General features: G+C 37.7%; 1 protein-coding gene across 1 annotated transcript in view; it reads right to left on the bottom strand.

Moving 5' to 3' along the window:
• Positions 1-20,256, bottom strand: part of CEP290 (centrosomal protein 290) — a 122,641-nt gene that overhangs the window by 34,815 nt on the left and 67,570 nt on the right. The window contains 2 exon segments of the mRNA XM_031940152.1: positions 3,235-3,342; positions 4,343-4,609. Coding sequence (XP_031796012.1) covers positions 3,235-3,342; positions 4,343-4,609 — 375 coding nt within the window.

Here is a 20,256-nt window from a genome sequence, read left to right as displayed (position 1 = left end):
CTGCCACCAGACTGCCTTCTCCCTTGTCCACTGCCAAGAGTGTGTCCCTCGCTGGTCTTACTGCACTCCCTAGTCCCTCCTACAATCCTCTATACTCCAATCATTGAGCCAGTATGGATAGTGGAAAGGACCATTTTCCAAGCATATGCCCATAGAGTATTGTTCAATTAGTAGTGAGCCTCAAGCACTCAGCAGTCCCGACCTCAGTGCATAGTTTCAGCCCTCTACAGCCAATTAAAGCTAGTTTCTTATGATATTTGTATATTTTTGTTATCATACACTGAGAACTACAGTGGCCAATTTATTTTCTTTTTTATTGTAAATACCAAGAAATTTGCAGCTAAACTCAGTATACTGGATATGACTAGAAATTAAAGAAAATATACAGAGAATTGAGTTGAATTTATAAGAATATGAGCTATTTCCCATTGATAAATAGTCAGATATAAACAAGTGTCAAGAAGTAATATAAACTATCGATAGCCATAAGAAAAAAAAAAGTTCTAAATTACTAATGAGAAATGCAAATTGAAATAAATCTAAGGTAATTATCTTACACGCTTCCAGGTGGCTAAAATATATAAAAAAAAGAAAACTGACAAAAGCTGGAGGGGCAGTGGGAAAAAATATGTATTTTATCGTACTCTCAGTGAAACTTTGAACTAGTATAGCCATTCTATAAAATAATTTGGAACTATGCCTCCCAAAACTATAAAACACTTCATATCCTTTTGTTATGGGCCAGAACTCTGAACCTGAAACAAGGATTCTTACAAGATGCTAAGTGGAATTAATAAAACAATGGTTATCTAATTTAGCATGGTGATTAGTAGTTCTCTAGTTCAGTACATGTACTTAGTACTTAATATAATTCTATAAGATTGACACTTATTCTACAAGATTCATACCTATGATGATATAATTAAAATACAGCATATAAAGCTAGGACAAACTCAGCCAGAGTCAGACTCCAAGAAGACAAAGGACTGGAGGTGGGAGCTCAAGCTCTCTGAGCCAAGAAGACAGATTCATTCCATCTTCATCAGCCTTGTGGTGGCTGGCTTATCTTCCTGCTCTCCCCACTGAGACCAAGGCAAGTCTGAAGGGCCTCAAGAAAGCTAACCAGGCCCAAGGCAAAGAAACTAACTAGACTGGCAAGGAGCAAATAAAGAATTTGGACTTTAACACCTGGCTATTCTTGTGGTGATTAATCTGCTGAAATGAAGAACTGCTCCAGAAACCTCCAAAAAACCAACCAGAACATTATACCCTTTGATTCAGCAATATCACTACTGGAATCTATAAAGACCTCTAAAAAATTTTTTTTAAATGAAGAAAAAAAGATCTCATTTATACAAAAATATTTAGAGCAGTTCTTTTCATGATGGCAAAGAATTGGAATCTGAGGGAGTTCACATTAATTAGGGAATAGCTGAACACATTACGGTACATAAATAGAATGGAATACTCCTGTAATGTAAGAAACAGTGTAAAGAGATGATTTCAGAGAAATGTGGGAACAGTTATATGAACTTATGCAAACTAAAGTGAGCAAAGTGAGGAGCTGTAAAGATCAAACAACTTTGAAAGAATCATTTAACTGATCAAAGTACTAATGATTCATGATGAAACATGTTAATCCACCTGCAGAGAATCTGAAGTACAGATCAGAGCACATGTGTATGCAACACACAATATATACATACATATAATATCTAAGTAGAAAAAAAGTAAGTATTTAAGAGAAAAAAGGAAAGATACATGCAAAGAAATACAGTTTCTTCAATGTGCAATGCCTTTTCATTAGACAGAAAACAGTTACAGAAAAGGAGAAGGTTTACACAATCAACATGTCCTTCCCTGTACATTTTCAGTGTAAGGAAGATATTTACTTATATTTTAATTTTTTTAAATCACATTTCAAGTACCAATAATATCAAAGACTTTTTCATACTTGTGAAAGAAAAATAAATGATAAATTATAATGTCTTTATTTTAGAAAGTTAAAAAAATTTTAATGTTTCAAAATTAAGTTTACTATGCTCTGAAATATTTCTAATATATTATAAAGTTATTTTTAAAAAAATAATGATGTTAATATCAGTAATAGTAATAATAATGATGAACATCATTTATATAGTGCCTACTGTGTAATAGGCACTGCGCTGAGTGCTTTAAAAAAAAAATATTCTCTTTATTTGATCTCCACAAATACCTCACGAAACTGAGGCACACAGAAGGTAAGGCCAAGGTCACACATCTAGTATGTGAGGCTGAAATTGAACTAAGGCCTTCCTGATTTCTGGTGCAGTCTTGTCCTTTTATCTACTGAACAAGCTCAAAGCCAAGAAACTTGGGAGTGTGAAAATGAAATCTGACCATACCGAAAGAAAACTGTCATTCTCAGAGAAATGGCAGTCTAATACACTTTTCAATCTATTCTGTGAGCCCTACAATAGGATGGAGATGACAAAGAGCTTGAAGCCTTTTCTTTCACTTTCTTGCTTGCTTCCTGAGCAAGATAATTACTCTCTTTGGGTCACAATTATCCCATAGAAACCACAGAAGGGTGGAATATCTCTTTCAGTTCTTACAATTTTCTTTTTCTTGGGAGCGGTCAGATTTAAATTTTGTTGTTTCAGGTCAAAATACTGTTAAAAGAATTGGCTAATGTTTTGGGATGAATCATGATTTTCTACTTTCTGAATAAGCATGGCCTGTTTAGAGATATTTGCCCCAGTCACATTTTCCTTCTTTTCTATTTTTTCACATTGTTGAAACAGAGAGACTGCCTGGCATGTGGGCAGAGAGACGTTTGGGGTATCAGGAAGATCTGGATTCAAACCTTGATCTCACCACCCAAAGTCTCAAGGACTCAGACAACTCTTCAAAACATAAGTTGCAGAGCAGGCATTGACTTATGCTTTTTGGTAGACAGAAGCTTCTTCCTGGGAATTCCTTACATCAATGAAAATTCAGGTCCAGACCAAAAAATACCACAGGTTGAAATGGAACCACTTTTTAAAACTGGTTTTAGGGAACAAGACTATTATCTGTTGTACAAGCTATTTAATGTCAGACCTTTTTTATACATAGTGACATGCCAAGGTGCTTTATTTACTTATATATATTGCCTTTATTAAAACAGACAGGAATGAATACAATTTTAAAACTTATATAAACACTTAAAGCAAAATAACTAAAGAAAAAAAGAAAAACTGAAAAAGATCTTACCATAGCTGTTTGTTTGAATTTGCTAAGTGAACTGTCAGCCTGCAGGTCTAATTTTTGATGAAGAATGAAAATATCTTCCTCATGCTTCTTGATAATTTCTCTTTGTTCCTATTTAAACATTAAATCAGAGTTCCTTTACCTCTGAAGACTGTAGTATCATATAATTTCAATTTAAAGTAATATAAATATTTTATAATCTTTAAAATTTGAAGTATAACAGCATCCTGCTTCTCTGCTTTGTTGTGTAAGGGGTCTGACCCTAAAATGTAGGTGGCTGGCTAGGTAAGCACTCTTTAAATTGGACTCAGACAAGATTTTAAACATAAAATAAGCTCAAAGCTAAAAAGCTGGCCTCCAGCAGATAAATTTTTCAGCATCAGCAGTTTTACTAAGTAAACATTCATTAAGCACCTTCTTTGTGCAAGACAACATGTTAGGCACAAGGAAGGAAATAGTAGATTTCATACACAAGCCTACCTAATGGAAATTCAAAAGGAGATTAAAATTTATTTGTGTAGAATGAGAATCTAGCTGCTAAACTCAACAAAGTTCAAAGAAAAGTAATATTCTCTAAATCCCTGAGATAGAATGCGTGTTTGTACTTGATTGAGCTCTTTTGAGAACAACAGAGGGCTAGGTTGCATGAACCAGTACATCATTATGTGGTACATGGGTCTACCCTTGCATTTAATAAAATATTCTTCATATAAAAAAAAATTATCTTCAAATCACTTGTGTTCTCTGGGAAATTCTTAAAGGTTCAAGATTTTTTTCTTTCCAGACCACAGGAAACCTCTAACTACTCATCTAACTAGGTTTATTCTATTTTTTCCCTTCTGCCTTCACTTTATTGCATTTTTCTTTTGTAAACACAAATAGAAGCACTTATTTGATCATCTTATCTCTTGTTATGTACACATATAAAAAATTCTCACAAACACAAACTGACTAATTTTACTAATTTTACTGACTAATCAGAGTCAAGTAATTCTTCCTAAACGAGACATTTTGAAATTACAAAATAAATTCTCTCCCTCCTTAGCAGTAAAATGGACGTGATCATGAAAAGGCTTTTTATGAAAATCACACTGTGCTACAACTCAGGTACCTCTCTGGCTTTTTCTAGTAGATCCTGGTATTTCTTTACGACCTCCTCCTTTTGATTTAATCTCGCTTGCATGTTGGCAATGGCCTGGTGAGCAACTTTCAAAACACGATGGCTCTCTGGGTCCTCTTCCTTTCTACTGAGCTCAGCCATGAGTCGCTCTCGTTCTGCTGTTGCAGGCAGGCGGAGTCTGAGTTCATTGATTATTCTGTCTCTTGAGAGAACATTTTGTTCTGCTTCCCATAAGGCAGATTCTTTCTCCTTCAGTTTCTATAACATAGAAAATTATCACTCAATAACAATATTTTCCTCATGATTTAACACAATTTTTTATTCAGTTCTAAACATAACTCCAGTGCTAGATATAAAAAGTACTGATTAACTATAAAAACCTATCTATATTTAAACAGAAAGGAAAATTATACTGAAATTATATTAGAACCAGATACATGTGCTGTGAGATCATAAATTAATTAAAGCAAAGATTAAACAGATTAGAAAAAGGGTTAAAGATGAAAGAGAATACCATAATCTAATTCAATCTAATATCTCTAGACTAAAAAAAAAATGGAGGTAGATACAAGACATAGAATTGTTTATAATTTACCTACAAAGTTTAACTCTTGCATGAGTGACCAATGTAGGATGTCAATAATGTCCAAAGACAATATTAACCATCAAATATTTATATATTCTTACTATTACAAAAGGCAACATACAGTTATTTTATAAGGTTATTTCTAACACATAATAAAGCAGGATGATGGAAGATGAAGAGATATACTCTTCCAGATAGCAGCAAATAGTGTCAAGGAGAATGTGATATCTAGCTAATCTGGATCATGATGGCTAAGAACACATACAGATGAATGAATGAATGAACATTTATTAAGCCCTTCCTATGTACTGAGAACCGTGCTAAGTGCTAAAAGATAAAGAACAAAAAATAAAAGTGAAAGATTCAGCATTTTCAAAGTAACAACATTATCATATTTGCAATAATCATGTAACATATCTTTATATGTGAATAGGAGGAAATAGAATTGATTTAATAAACTGCAAAATATGCCTCTACTTCAATATTTTCCCATTGAATAATCCCCTTAGGAAGAGTTGAAACACTTTTTGTGTTCCTTTCTTTGTTATTAACTTTAAAATCTATAACAAATTTTTTTTGACTATCTCCAATAATAGCAAATTTTGATTCTTTAAAAGTTTGATTTTTGAATAAATTCCAAAACTATTGAGAGACAAGTGTGACAAATAAGATGGGTGACTGGGGCAACTAGATGGCACAGTGGACATAGCACCAACCACGGAGTCAAGAAGACCCGAGATCAAATCCATCCTCAGACACTGAATACTTACTTCCTAGCTGTGTGACCCTGTGCAACTCACCCCCAATTGCCTCACAAAGAAAAAGATAATAAGATAATGTCACTTTATCAGTGACATTAAGCTCAGGAACACCATTCAAGGGAAATTCGCCTAACCATCCACACAAGAAAAACAAAGCAGGGATAGAGTTAAAATGACTGAGAAAGCACTCAGCTGAGTGCTTCCAACATTCTGCCCCATCAACTTTAAAAAAAAAATAAAAAATAAAAAAACTACTCAAACTGAATTTTAGAATGGCAAAACCCAGAAAGGTCAAACTAAGACATTCTTCAGCCCAAGACAACTTAGGAGACTGGAAAGAGGTATCTGTGACATGAGGAGGAAGTTCACCCAGAACCCAGGTGGATTATTAACAGTAGCAGCAGCAGCTTTGGGAGCTCTCAAGGCAGAGATGGTAAGGGAACCTGGCATGCTGTCAAAAAGGGACCACAGAGGAGCCCTGACCTAGACTTGGACAGGCAACCAAACACTCTTTGGAACCTCCATTGCCTATACCCATTTCTAAGTTACTGTGTAAGTGGAGATACGTAGTTATAAGGGAATAGGGGACCTGAGGAGCATTATAATTTCTGGTCCCAAGGGAGCAGGGGCCCTGAAAAACAGTATTTTTTATGCTAGAAAGAGATTAGAATCCTGCCAGTGACCATACCTTTCTCCATATCACATCAGCTTGGAAGAAGTGAAAATTTTCAACCCCCCAGAACTTGCTATGAAAATAGCAGTGAAGCTCCTCTTTACCCCAACCACAGAAACAAAGTGCAACTTTAGCATAAAGTTCAACTTCAAGTAATAGGCTGGGGAAAAGTAAACTACAACAACAACAACAACAACAAAATCCTCACCATAAAAAGCTATTGGTGAGCTACTAAAAAGCTTCCCTATAGGAAGATCAACATAAACTCAGAAGAACATAATACTTATAAGCAAAGCTTCCTAGAAAATAAAAAAAAAAGTGAATTGGACACAAGCTCAACAAGAATTCCTAGAAGAGCTACAAAGTGTTTTTCAACATTAATTAAGAGTGATAGAGAAAAAACTGGAAAAAGAAAGGAGAGTAAGGGAAGAAAATGAAAAACAATTCACAAAAAAAGCCAACCCCCCCCCCCAAAAAAAAAAAACGCCTTAAAAAACAGAATTGGATGAATGATTTAAAAAAGAGTTTTATAGATAGCCTGGTATAGTACAGGGAGAATCTTGCCTCCCCTTGCTTAATTCCCTTCTTGTCAAGATAAGCCCCCTATTTTTTTCTCCCACAATCCTATAGCTAGACACCCCAAGCCACTTGGAAAAGGCTTGTCTGGGTCAACCCAAGTTCCATGCTTCAGCAAGTTTTCCTTGACTAGAGATGCTCAGACTGGGAAATTCTTGCAATTTTCAGCAAAGTTCTTAGGGAACCTTTGCCACTCTTTCACCATCTCTGGGATGCCAAAGAAGATAAAATTCTATATGATGGATTTTGGCAAAATTTTATGGCTTTTGGCAAAGATGGGATAGCCCTCTTTCATATCAGTTTGTCTATGTCTATGTCTCTGTGCAGAATGTCTGTGTGATGTTTGTTCTGTGAGCTAGATTTTGTTACTTGGAAAAATTTAAAACACAACTAGCAAACTATGCTATAGTTAGAATGCTGGGAAAATTTCTTTAAAAGCCTAACTTTTTCCTGTGGACTTCAGCTCTGGCCAAGCTGGGGACTACACAAAAAAAGTTAGCTAATTAAAATTAAAATAACATCTTAGCAGATTCTCAAAGATTTGAGAGTAGTGATTTAGAAGTTCGACAGTTATTTTAAGATGGCAAGAAAAATTCCTGAAACTTTTGAGGATAATTCCAGTAAGCTATTTCATCTGAAATCAAGAAAATGGAAAAACAAACTAGGTAAATGACAACTTTTTATTAACCATTCCTTGACTCCTATCTTGTCCAGAATCCCCCTTCTGCTCCTTTGGGAAAGCACCCCAGAAGGGATTAAGGGACCATCTTCATTCCACTCCCCGAAATGGTCCTGAGTATATCTCAGTTGGGTGTATTGCTAACAAGATCAATATAGCCCAAGTCCCTCTATTTGCTAACTCTTTTCATCTCAGGGGTAGGGGAATTCAAATTCTGCCTCATCTGTAGAAATAGGGGAAGCAGCAAAACTGTGGGGATCCCATACAACCTTGCCCAAACATCTCCCCAACCCAGGGAGAGTAGGAGTATGGTCCAATGGTTAGCATTCCATGAGCCCTGGCACTTGAAACTACCATCAAAGGGATATCCTTGCACCAGTCACCCCACAGCTTGCAGCAGGTTCTGTCCAGAAGCTGCCTTGGAAGAATTCAGGTACCCTTCGCAATACCAAACATGGCAATGTGAGGTAAGAAAGCCAGTCAGCCTCTGCATTTGTAAGACCACCATTCTCTATTTCAGTTATGGATATATATTAGCTACATAATGTATAGCAAATTATTTTATCTCTGCCCAGTTTTCTGATTTGCAAAAGAGAAATAGTTGTGATCACATGATCATAAAAGTGTTTAGCATAAAACATGCTATATGAATGTTAACTGCTTTACTGGATATAATTGCTTCGTATTTGGTAACTTTACAGATTTTTTAGATGTGACCAACTGATAAATGATATTTCTATGTGTGTGTAAAATAATTTGGAAATTTGAAATATAATAGTAAAAGCAATTTGAAAGGAGCTCTAATTAAAGGTCACTAAAAGAATATGTAAATTGTAATCTATTTACACTAATAATATTAATAGAATAGTTTGGGAACTTTAGGAAACAGAAAAGCAGTTTGCTACTACTTAAAAAATTCTGGATATCTAGAGTCAGACTTCTGAGGGCGCTGTCAATAAAAAATGGCACCTTAACCCTTTTCCTGGTTCACAAAAACAGAAATGATTCGCATAAATTGGAAAATAACTAAGTGGCAATTCAGTTTGTCTAGAATATTTAATCAGAATCTAGGGAATCTAACAAAGTTAAGCCAACTTTAAAATCTGTTCTATCTCAATTTTTAAAATTGTCTTGTTTTCTCCCTACAATAAAAGGGAAACTTATTTAAAGGAAATTATAGCTAAGACTATTTGGCTATTACTTAGGAAAATTCTAAAATTGTTAACTAAGTTATTTGGAGTTATTGTTATGATGTTAAATCTAAAACTGGTAATTATTGTATGTGGAACAAAAGGGATGAGGTGAAATCCTTATTAGTTCACCTCCAAGTATGAGGTGAACAACACCTTTTCCCCTTTCACAGAGTGGGAGGAGGCATCAAACAGTACAGCTCATGAAAACACTAATAATAGTTGGGGTGGGCAATAGCAAGCTCAATCCCTTCTCTGAGAAATGAGCCTGTTTAGGATTTATAGTTTCTAAACAAGGAATGCATTTACTAAGACTCTATAAGCTTGTTTAATCATTGATTCTTTGCACCAGGATAAGTTTAAACATATAAAACATGTTAAACAAAAATCGTATACATGTAAGTCCTGGAACCCTTTTAAAATAATGTATCTATCCCTAAGCTGTAATTAGTAGAATTTGTTATTAAAGATAAAATCTCTTGGGAATGTAAATGATATTCTTTTGAGTTTTGAATTTGATTGCTTAATCATTAAGTCAGTAGCCCACCATTTGAGAGAAATGACATAAGCTACTCAAAAAATGCTTTCCTTAAATGTCTAGATGGACAACTTATCTGGGCAAGAGCTGGAAGGATAACCTTGGCCTCTGCTTAAGGTGGGATTCTTCTGATTCAGTTTCCCAGTTCTGTTTCTTTGTTTCCCATCTGATTATTCCTGAGTCTGGCTATGAGATGGAATTATTACTGCACAATTGATTGTCAAACAGATGTAAGGATGCTTTATCCTGTCATTCAGGCTGGTGCCTGAAGTACCAGTTTTTGATTATAATCATGCCCCTGCTTTTTCCTCTTACTGCAAATTTTTATAATTAGAGCAAATGGTCAGTAGAAGCCATGAGTCCAATACAAGTATCCCAGGGGATATGATAGTTTTCTAGCTTAGATCTTAAAGACACTTTCCTTTGCATATCATTGCAAAAAGACTCACTTTTTTTTTTTTTTTTTGTGCCTTGAAGGAGCAAATCCAGAGGAACAGAACCCCCCACCAATTAATATGGACAGTCATGAATATAACCCAAGCCCTCTCTCCAAGGCAAGAGAGATTCATTGCATCTTCCACCTTGGTGCTGGCTGGAGGCTGAAGAAAGCAGAGGCAGAAGCAAAGGACAAAGTTGCAAGAGCTCTCGGAACCAAGCAGAGAGATAGGCCTCTTAAGAATCTAGCTATCCGGGCCCAATGAAAGAGACATGACTTGGAAGGAGAAAATAAACGTTTGCATTTTATCACCTGGCTGCATTTGGGTGATTATTACTTTTAACTGAAACTAAGGCTGCCTCCAGAAAACCTCCCCAAGAAACCTCTCTCCCAGAGAGAACTCTTATATTTTAAAGAACAAGAACACCACAAGAACACCCATTTTCGTTCTCCAGGATTTTGACTTTCTCTGTAACCATTTTCATGGACGTCATTTTCTGGGTCAACTTTTCATTCTCTCTTTCTAGCCGGATTCCACCCGTTCTACCTTTTCCTTAACATGCTCAAAATTCTTGTGTAACTGCTTCTTTTCAAATTCAATCTTACTGAGTTTGCTGCTCATCTCCGTAATGGTTTCATGCAGAGATTTGTTTTCTCTTTCAATGTCTTTTACTTGAGGCTAGTTCCTGACCTGAGATCTTTCCCTTAAGGACCAACCTAGTTGATTGAGATGGTCTTTTTCTTGTTCAAGGTCCTTTATCTGTCTTTCCTAGTCTCCATGTGACTCTGAAGCTGCTCCATCTCTTTGATCAGCTCCTCACTGAGGGTCTTGAGATCCTAGTTGCTCTGTTTCTCTCTTTCAAGCTGAGTTTGTAACTTTTCAATCTTTCTGCTGAGTTGGTGGTTCTCTGTTTCGAGCTCCACAAATTTTAATTTGCTTTCTTCTGCAATCAGGGAAGCATCTCTCAGCTCTTGGATGGTGTTCTGAAGTCTCTGGTTCTCCTTCTCCAGCTTCAAAATTTGACTCCAGGCACACTCATTCAACTCAAACACAAAGGATTTCCTGGACGCGTCTGAAAGGTCTGCATTCTTGGGCAGCTGCTCTAACTCCCAGCCCAGTTGGGCAGATTCGTTCATACTCTGCTTCTGAGCAATCTCCAGGACCATGTTTTCTTCCAAAAGCTCTTCAATTTGCTTCTTATCCGTGTCCCTGTCCACTTCTACATCATGAAGTTTAGATTTCAATTGCAAATTTTCTTTTTCCAGCTCATGGACTTTATCACCTCGAGGTCGATCAGCGGTCAGCTGTTCTTCCAACATATAATATAATACCAGTTCATCCTGGTAGGCTCATGCAGATCGAGCATCGGCCCCAAGGTGGATATCCTCTTGCTTGATTTTCTGCAGTTCTAGCACCAGCTGATCAATTTCATGCAGAGCATCGACTAGTTGCTCTGATTTCTCCTCCAATTCCTGCCGGATCCTCCGCAGCTTGGCTTTGGTGTCTGCGAGTTCCACCGCCAGATGCTGTTTGTCCTCGCTGGAGAGGCTGCTTGTTGGGTAGCTCAGAGCTTCCCTGACAGCCCCCATATATTTGGATAGGCCCTGGCTATCCAGAATGTAGATGATATCTTGATCTGCAGCCCCACCCAAGAGGCTTTTCTGGTTGCAGTCACAGAAACCCCTACCTTCTTCCCCTCCCCTCTCTTCCCCCCCAGGGCTATGAAATTTCTTTGTCTAAAGGCCCAACATTGTCTATCAGTTTGTTCATCACTCTCTGAACCTCTGTGTAAATGAGGAAAGGAAGGCAAGGTTATTCTGTGGTGACCCTTCCAGGCTAAGCCACTCCCCCTGGGGCTTCTGCCCAGAAAGTAGAACTCACTGTCCTTACTAGGGCTTTGGAACTAGGGAAAAGAATGAGAATTAATATCTATACAGACTCCAAATATGATTTTCACATTTTGCACACTCATGGAGCTATATGGCAAGAAAGGGAATTTTTGACAGCAAAAAATCCTATTTAAATATGCAAGGGAAATTCTATAGCTATTGCAAGCTGTCTACCAACTAGAGAGGTTTCTGTTATGTTTTATAAAGAGCACCAGAAGGGAGATTCAGGTCAATAGGAACAGGCTTACAGATTCAGCTGCCAATGCTGCTGCCTATTTGTTCCTGACTATGGCACCTTTACTTCCCCAGCTCCCTGACTCTTACACCCCTTCATATAACTATCTGAGGAAGAAAGCAGACATATCCTTTCTCCTTCTGGGTGGTTTCAAACACCTTTAGGCCAGCCTCTAATCCCAGAGGCAAGTCTGTGGGAACTTCTTTTTGGCCAAGTGGGTAGCTTGGGAAAAAATGCTCTCAAATCCCACGTGAAACCTATCTTGACTGTTCACAAGCTAGGAGAAATAATTAAACATCCATCAGATCTATTCAGTTTATACCCAAATAATTTCTGAAAGGGCTGTTAACCCTTCCCCTCCTGAACCCTATCTGGAGGAAGGGTACATATGTGAGGAGAACTGAGAGATGGATTTTACACATATACCCCCACAGTTTAGAACTTGAAAAGCTTCAAATTGCTTTTGGCTTTTGTTGACTATTTAGTTAAAAGCCTTCCCTTGTAAGACTGAAAAGGATTGGGAGACATCAAAGTGTTTGCTAAAAGAAATCATACCTGGCTTTGGCCTGCCCAGCTCTTTGAAGAGTGACAATGGCCCAACCTTCATTTCTCTAACTCAGAAGGTGGCTAAGGCACTTAAGATTATTTATCATCTCCATCCTGCCTTTAGGCCTCAATCTTCTGGAAGGTGGAGAAAATGAATCACACTTTTAAGTGAATCCTTAGAGTGCCTAGAAATTCTAGAGAATTAGATGCAAACTTGAAGGGATCCCTAGCTGGACTCATGTTTCTAGAATTAAAAGTGCTACTCCTGTTACTTATTCTCCCTCAGACATTACTGAATATTCCTGTGAACCCCTAGAGGACCTGAAACTACTCTTTCTCAGGACTCCTGGAAACCCTGGAAACACAAACACACTGAATAGAAAAGAGTGAAATTTTATGTGTCCTCTCCCTCACTCTAGTTTTTTTTCTTGTTATTTTCCACTTTTCCCAGTGTATCTTTAACAACCCTCCAAAGCTGAGAGCTTTGCTCTTAGTATTTTCTCTCCATCTCTCTTGGTGTTGCTCTGTGGGCCCCTACCAGTGGGGAGATAACTCCTTAGTGTTTAGTTAGCTATGGAACTTTGTGGGCAGTGGAGCATTCAGGATTTTTGGGTGGCCCTTCAGCATCCTCAAGGCAGCCCACAGATGGAATCTGATGCAATATTTACAAAGACCCCATTCCCAAATGTCACCATCTCCACCCTGGATGCCACTGCATTTGTACTAGCTACCTCCACATGGAAATAACTTTAACCTATCTCCTGTTTTCTTGCCAGAAAGTATCTCTTACCTACATTTAACTGTAGGATATCCATTCCAAAATTATTTTGGCAAACTCACTCATGTTGCTTCTACACCACTTTTTCTTCAAGCTTTTTCATAATCTTCTGACAACTATTTGTTTCCTCCAAACTCCAAGTTATGAACTTCCAACTATTTTTTCACCCTGAATACCATCATATAACTTATTCCGACACCTAGCACCCCTCTGAATGCTGCCTCCCCCTCCTCATTTTGGACTCCACTAGGCAGGGGCAGCTCGTATACCCTTTATCAACATGAAGCAGCTCGTGAAGATGAGATCTCTATCCCTTTGTCTCAACTGAATTTGGGATGCTTGAGAGGGAAATGATATAATATAGCTTCTAGGAGAGACAAAAATAATATTAAGGTCTCCTAACCTTGGGGGACTTCTGTTCTGGCAATCTATCTGATTCCAAAGTCTTTTGGCTTTGGAATCTAAGGAGAATGCATCCCCTCACCCAACCTAAGACTAACAATCTATCTGATTCTGGGGTCTTCTGGCCTTGAGGGGCTTCCACAGACTGGATTCCTGGGACAGTAGTGGGTGGACCATTCCTCAATTACTTGCTGACTGTTAGAAAAATAAACTGTTGGTCAGTGAGAATGAAATTCCTGAGACCACTCCTTGGTTCTACCTCTGGGCCATAAAATTAGCATATCTATAACATCAGGACTAGATAAATGTATCTCTTTGTTCCTGTTTCTTTGCTAAATTCTCTTGGAATTTAGACTGCTTGAACTGGCATTACAATTATAATAAATTTTGCCCCCTTGACTTGGAAATGGATTCAAGCTTGCAAATTCTTTTTTAGAGACACCATGAAACCGATCTGTGACCCCAACTTTTAGGGGTACCTTCCCAACTTCAAGAGAGTCATCAAGAAACAATAAAATAAAGCCAAATGAAAGAAAATGTAAAAGACTTCAATAGAAAAACAGTTGTTGTCTGGAAAACAGACTGAGGAAAGATAATTAAGAATTTCTGGATTATATGAAAAGCATGATTAAAAAAAGAGAGTCTAGACATCTTATTTGAAAAAAATTATAAAAGAAAACTTTCCCAATGTCCTAGATCCAGTGTGTAAGATAGAAGTGGAAAGAATTCACCAATCACTTCCTGAAAGAGATCCCAAAATAAAAACTCCCAAGAATATTACAACCAAATTCCAGAGCTCCCAGTCATACTGAAAATACTAAAAGTGGCCAGAAAGAAACCATTCAAAGGTTACAGAACCATAGTCAGGATTACACAAGATTTACCTTTAAATTTTAAAGAAGTGGAAGATTTGGAACATGATATTCTCTAAAGCAAAGAAGCTGGGATTACACCAAGAATATCTTACTCAAGGGCAACTAGATGGCACAGTGGATAAGAGCACCAGCCCTGAAGTCAGGAGGATCTGACTTCAAGTCTAGCCTCAAACACTTAAAACTCTGTAGCTGTGTGACTCTGGACAAGTCACTTAACCCCAATTGCCTTTAAAAAAAAAAAAGAAAGAAAGAAAAAAGAAAAGAAAAGAATATCTTACCAGCAAAACTGGGTATAATCCTTCAAAGGAAAAAAGAGATATTTAATAGAATAGAGGACATTCAAAATTTCCTGAAGAAAAAACCAGAACTGAATAAAAATTTTGACTTTTATATACAAGACTAAAAGGAAACTAAAAAGATAAAAAAGTAAACATGAAAAAGAAATCTTAACAGATTTAATAAAGTTAAATTCTTATATTAAAAGACGATACATGTAACTCCTAAGAAGTTTAGTATTATTAGGTCAATAAGAAGATCTCTACATAAGCAAGTGACATGGGAGCGAGTCAATGAGTTTGGGACGATCACAAAAAAAGAAAAAGGAATGCACTGAAAGAAAGGGTCAGGGAGAAAAGGAACGGGGAAAATTATTGCACATAATAGGGGCATACAAAAAAGAGCTTTTATATTAAGGGGAAAAATGAGTTGAGGTAGGAAGAACCTAGCAATGTTTGAATATACCTCTCATCTAAATCGGTTTAAATATGGAAAGATATAGAAAAATATCTAATTGGGGGTAGTCACCTATCTTATCTAACAGGGAAGTAGGAAGAGAGACGAGGAAAAAGTGGAGGAATGATACAGAGGAAGCTCCGAAGGCTGGCGAATGTGGCCCTGGCAACTAGGAGAGTGTTTGTTCAGTCCCGCACAAGTGGCGCCCATACGTGGGGCAGGATTAGGCCAGGGACCCCATGACTCAGCTGGTCCAATCATGGGAAGGGAGATGAGACCCCAATACTGATAATAAGTCTGGGAAGGAAGACAGGTTTTTTAGGTTCCCTGATGGGAAGGTGCTGAGACAATAAGGTTAGAGAGTAGTAAGGCAAGAAGGAAGTGGATGTGCCATCACAGGAAGAGGCAACGGGAAAGAAGCAGGAAGCAAACAGGAAGAGACAGGTATAGGATGAGGAAGGAGGAAGCAAAAAGAGGGAGGTAAGGAAAAACCAGAGGGGCCATGGGAGGAGGCAGGGATAGGATGAGGGAAGAGAAGGCAAACAGGGGGACAAGGCAAACTCTCCCCTTCTACTACTCCCCGCGCCGGTCTCCGCCGAGGAGTGCTTCTCCTCAGTCCCTTGCGCGCCCCCTTGTGGAGGCTGTGGAGATTTACAGAGAGTCCGGACGTATGTTACAGAGACAAGAAATAAGGGGCACCAGGAAGCGAGGGTTTGGCCAGATGCCTGCGCTGTGTTTGACGGGCCCCGGGAAGGCTGTGGGTCCCATCAGGTGGAAGAAGCTTAAGGAGCTGTAAGAGGCAGTTAACAAGGGTTGAATCTTCCTATGTTAAGGAACTGCTGACCCTCTTGGCCTCCAGCTCCATATTAACCCGGAATGGTTGGAAGACTACGGCTGGAGTCTGCCTTACACCTGGGGAGTCTCTGCCATGGGTGATTCTGCGTGCAGACGTAGCAAAAAGCTAAGGAAGAGACGCAGGGCCACACCCCACAAGATGATTTCCCCAAAATAGTAGGAGTGGGAAGGTATGAAAGAAAGGAGGATCAAACGCAGTGTGATGCAGCAGTACATGCAGCTGGGTCCCAGTGTGCCCACCGAGCACTGAGCAAAACGCAAGCTTCTGGAAAGCGGAGGTGCTCAATGACTAAAATTAAACAGGGCCCAGATGAGCCTTTCCCTGATTTTGTGGCCCGCCTACAGGTGGCTATTGAGAGATTAGTAGGTAAAGGAAAAGCAGCCCGTCTTCTTATCAGGAAATTAGCTAGGGCTGCGGGCCCCTGCCAGAAAGTCATGCTCTCTTTAGATGGGAACACAAGCCTTGAGGAGAGGATAAAAAGATGTGAATTCGAATGGTGGCTCCAGTACCTTTCAAATAGATGCCCTCGCTATTTCTGAAGGAGTCATAAGAGGGACTGAAGGTTAGGGAAACCAAGATAATGTTATCAAGGTGGGAAGATTGGTCACTTCAAAGCCCTGCCACAAGTTTATCAAGTGGAGGGAAGGCATTCTCCAGTGACTCAATCAGAACTACAGCAGGAGTACCTCTGGCTTCTGCCAGGTGGTGTGGGTTTCCCCTTCACAGTGGGGGGAGTTTCCAAATTGACCCAGGGCATACAACTTTAGTACCAGCAACCAGGTTAGACCCAATCTTAAGAACAGCACTTGTGGTGGGCTTGACATTTTATACCCTGTTATAGTCCATACCACAGTTATTACAACAAAACAATCTCAGGCTGTGGTGACTAATCCACATAATACACCAGCATTTTTAAATAAGGGTGAGCTAATAGCACAGGCACTCCCTCTCTTAGATGGGCTAGACTCTAACATTAATTGGATGCAGCATAAACAAGCATTTAAAAGACCACTTGACACCACAGCTGATAGGTCTGTTACCTCACGGCTCTTCTGGCCCCCTTTTTTTGGCAGCTTTGTGCAGATAGTTAACAGGATGGGAGGAGCACAGCAGGTATGGATTGCAGCATAAGACCTGCCCTGGCAGTTTGCAGACTAACAGAGGATATTCAGACTCCTGGTGGTCAAAGGTCTCCGGTACAAACTATGGGGTAGAGTTATATTGAAGGCTTGTGGAGCCTCAGTTTATATACCACTTCCACAGAATTTTTAATTTAATTTAATTTAATTATTTGGGTACCACCTTTCATATTACACTCACACCATTGGTTTTGGTACCCCAAAGGCCCTCTCCCAGTGGAAAAAACCCTAGTGGAATGGGCCCATCGCATCCTAAAAGCCACTCTTGGTAAACAGAAAGGGGGAGGAAGTAGACAGAATTCCCCATGGCTCATACAGGTGAACATAGATAAGGTTTTATATTCTTACAATTTTTTTGTACCTGCATAGAGATACCGGCTTCTCTCCAGGAATGATACATTTGGCACAATCTTATAAATAGCACAGAAAACTAGATCTTATGAAAACAGAACAGTAATATTCCATAACATTCATACACCACAATTTATTCAACCATTCTCCAATTTCTGGGCATCCATTCAATTTCTACTTTCTAGCCACTATAAAAAAGGCTGCCATAAATATTTTGGCACATACAGATCCCTTTCCCTTCTTTAATATCACTTTGGGATATAAGCCAAGTAGTAACACTGCTGGATCAAAGGGTATGCACAGTTTGACAACTTTTTGAGCATAGTGCTAAAGTGCTCTCCAGAATGGTTGGATCCATTCACAACTCCACCAACAATGTATCAGTGTCCCAGTTTTCCCACATCCCCTCCAACATTCATCATTATCTTTTCCTGTCATCTTGGCCAATCTGAGAGGTATATAGTGGTATCTCAGAGTTGTCTTAATTTGAATTTCTCTGATCAATAATGACTTGGAAGACCTTTTCAAGTGGCTACAAAATAGTTTCAATTCCTCCATCTGAAAATTGTCTGTTCATATCCTTTGACCATTTATCAAATGAAGAATGGCTTGAGCTATTATAAATTTGAGTCATTTCTATATATATTTTGGATATGAGGCCTTTATCAGAACCTTTAACTATAAAGATGTTTTCCCAGTTTATTGTTTCCCTTCTAACCTGGTTTGCATTAGTTTTCTTTCTACAAAAGCTTTTTAACTTGATATAATCAAAATTTCCTATTTTGTAATCAATAATGATCTCTAGTTCTTCTTTGATCACAAATTTCTTCCTCCTCCAAAGGTCTGAGAGGTAAATTATCTTATGTTCTTCTAATTTATAATTTATTTATTTAAAACCTCATTCATTATGCCAAGATCATGAAACCATTTTGATCTTAACTTGTTGTTAAGTGTGGGTCAATGCCTAGTTTCTATCATACTAATTTCCAATTTTCCTAGCAGTTTTCAAATAGTGCCTTCTTATCACAAAAGTTGGGGCTTGGGGGTTTCTCAAACGCTACATTGCTATAGTTAGTGCCTATTTTGTACTGTGAACCTAACCTATTCCACTGATCAACTAGTTTATTTCTTAGTCAATACCAAATAGTTTTGGTGACCGCTGCTTTATAATATAGTTTTAGATCTGGTACAGCTAGGCCACTTTCATTTGATTTTTTTTTTTCATTAGTTCCCTTTAAATTCTTAAACTTTTGCTCTTCCAGATGAATTTTGTTATTTTTTTCTAGGCCATTAAAATAATTTCTTGGGAGTCTGATTGCTAAAGCACTAAATAAATAGATTAGTTTAGATTGTATCGTCATCTTTATTCGCTCGACCTGTCCAAGAGCACTTAATATATTTCCAATTGTTTAGATCTGACTTTATTTGTGTGGAAAGCGTTTTGTAGTAAATAGAATACTAGAAAAACTAGATATGATAGATCTTTGGAGAAAACTGAATGGCAACTGAAAGGGGTACACTTTTTTTTTGGCAGTTCAGGGAACCTATAAAAGAATTGACCATATATTAGGACATAAAGATGTCAAAATTAAAGGCAGAAAGGCAAAAGTAGTAAATGCATGTTTTTCAGATCATGATGCAAAAAAATTACATAATAAAGGGCCAGGGGAAAATAGACCAAAAAGAAATTAGAAACTAAATAATCTTATCCTAAAGAATGAATAGATGAAACAGCAAATCATGGAAACAAATAATTTCACCCAAGAGAATGACAATAATGAGATGACATACCAAAATGTGTGGGATGCAGCCAAAGTGGCAATAAGGGGAAATTTTATATCTCTAGAGGCTTACTTGCATAAAATAGAGAAAGAGAAGTTCAATAAATTGGGCTTGCTAGTAAAACAACAAATTAAAAACCCCCAATTAAGTATGAAAGTTGAAATTAAAGAAAAGATCATTAAAATTGAAACTAAAAAAACTACTGAATTAATAAATAAAACTATGAGTTGGTTTTATGGAAAAAAAACAAAATAGATAAATCTTTAGTTAATTTGATTAGAGAAAAAAAAGAGGAAAATCAAATTGTTAGCCTCAAAAATGAAAAGGGAGAACTATCCACCAATGAAGAGGAAACTAGAGCAATTATCAGGAGTTACTTTGCCCAATTTTATGCCAATAAATCTGACAACGTAAGTGAAATGGAGGAATACCTACAAAAATATAGATTGCCCAGATTAACAGGAGAGGAAATAAATTACTTAAATAGTACTATTTTAGAAAAAGAAATAGAACAATCTATTAATCAACTCCCTAAGAAAAAATCCCCAGGACCAGATGGATTTACATGTGAATTCTACCAAACATTTAAAGAGCAATTAATTCCAATACATATAAACTATATGAAATAATAGGGAATGAAGGACTCCTACCAAATTCCTTTTATGATACAGACATGGTACTGACACCTAAACCTGATAGATGAAAACAGAGAAGGAAAATTATAGTCTAATCTCCTTCAAATGAATACTGATGTAAAAATCTTAAATAAAATGTTAGCAAAAAGATTACAGAAAATCATGCCCAGGTTAATACATCACAACCAAGTAGGATTTATACCAGGAATGCAGGGCTGGTTTAGTATTAGGAAAACTATTAGCAT

The sequence above is a fragment of the Sarcophilus harrisii genome, chromosome 5 (genome assembly GCF_902635505.1).
Source record: "Sarcophilus harrisii chromosome 5, mSarHar1.11, whole genome shotgun sequence".
Lineage (NCBI taxonomy): Eukaryota > Metazoa > Chordata > Mammalia > Dasyuromorphia > Dasyuridae > Sarcophilus > Sarcophilus harrisii.
This window is presented reverse-complemented; position numbering and strand designations above follow the sequence as displayed.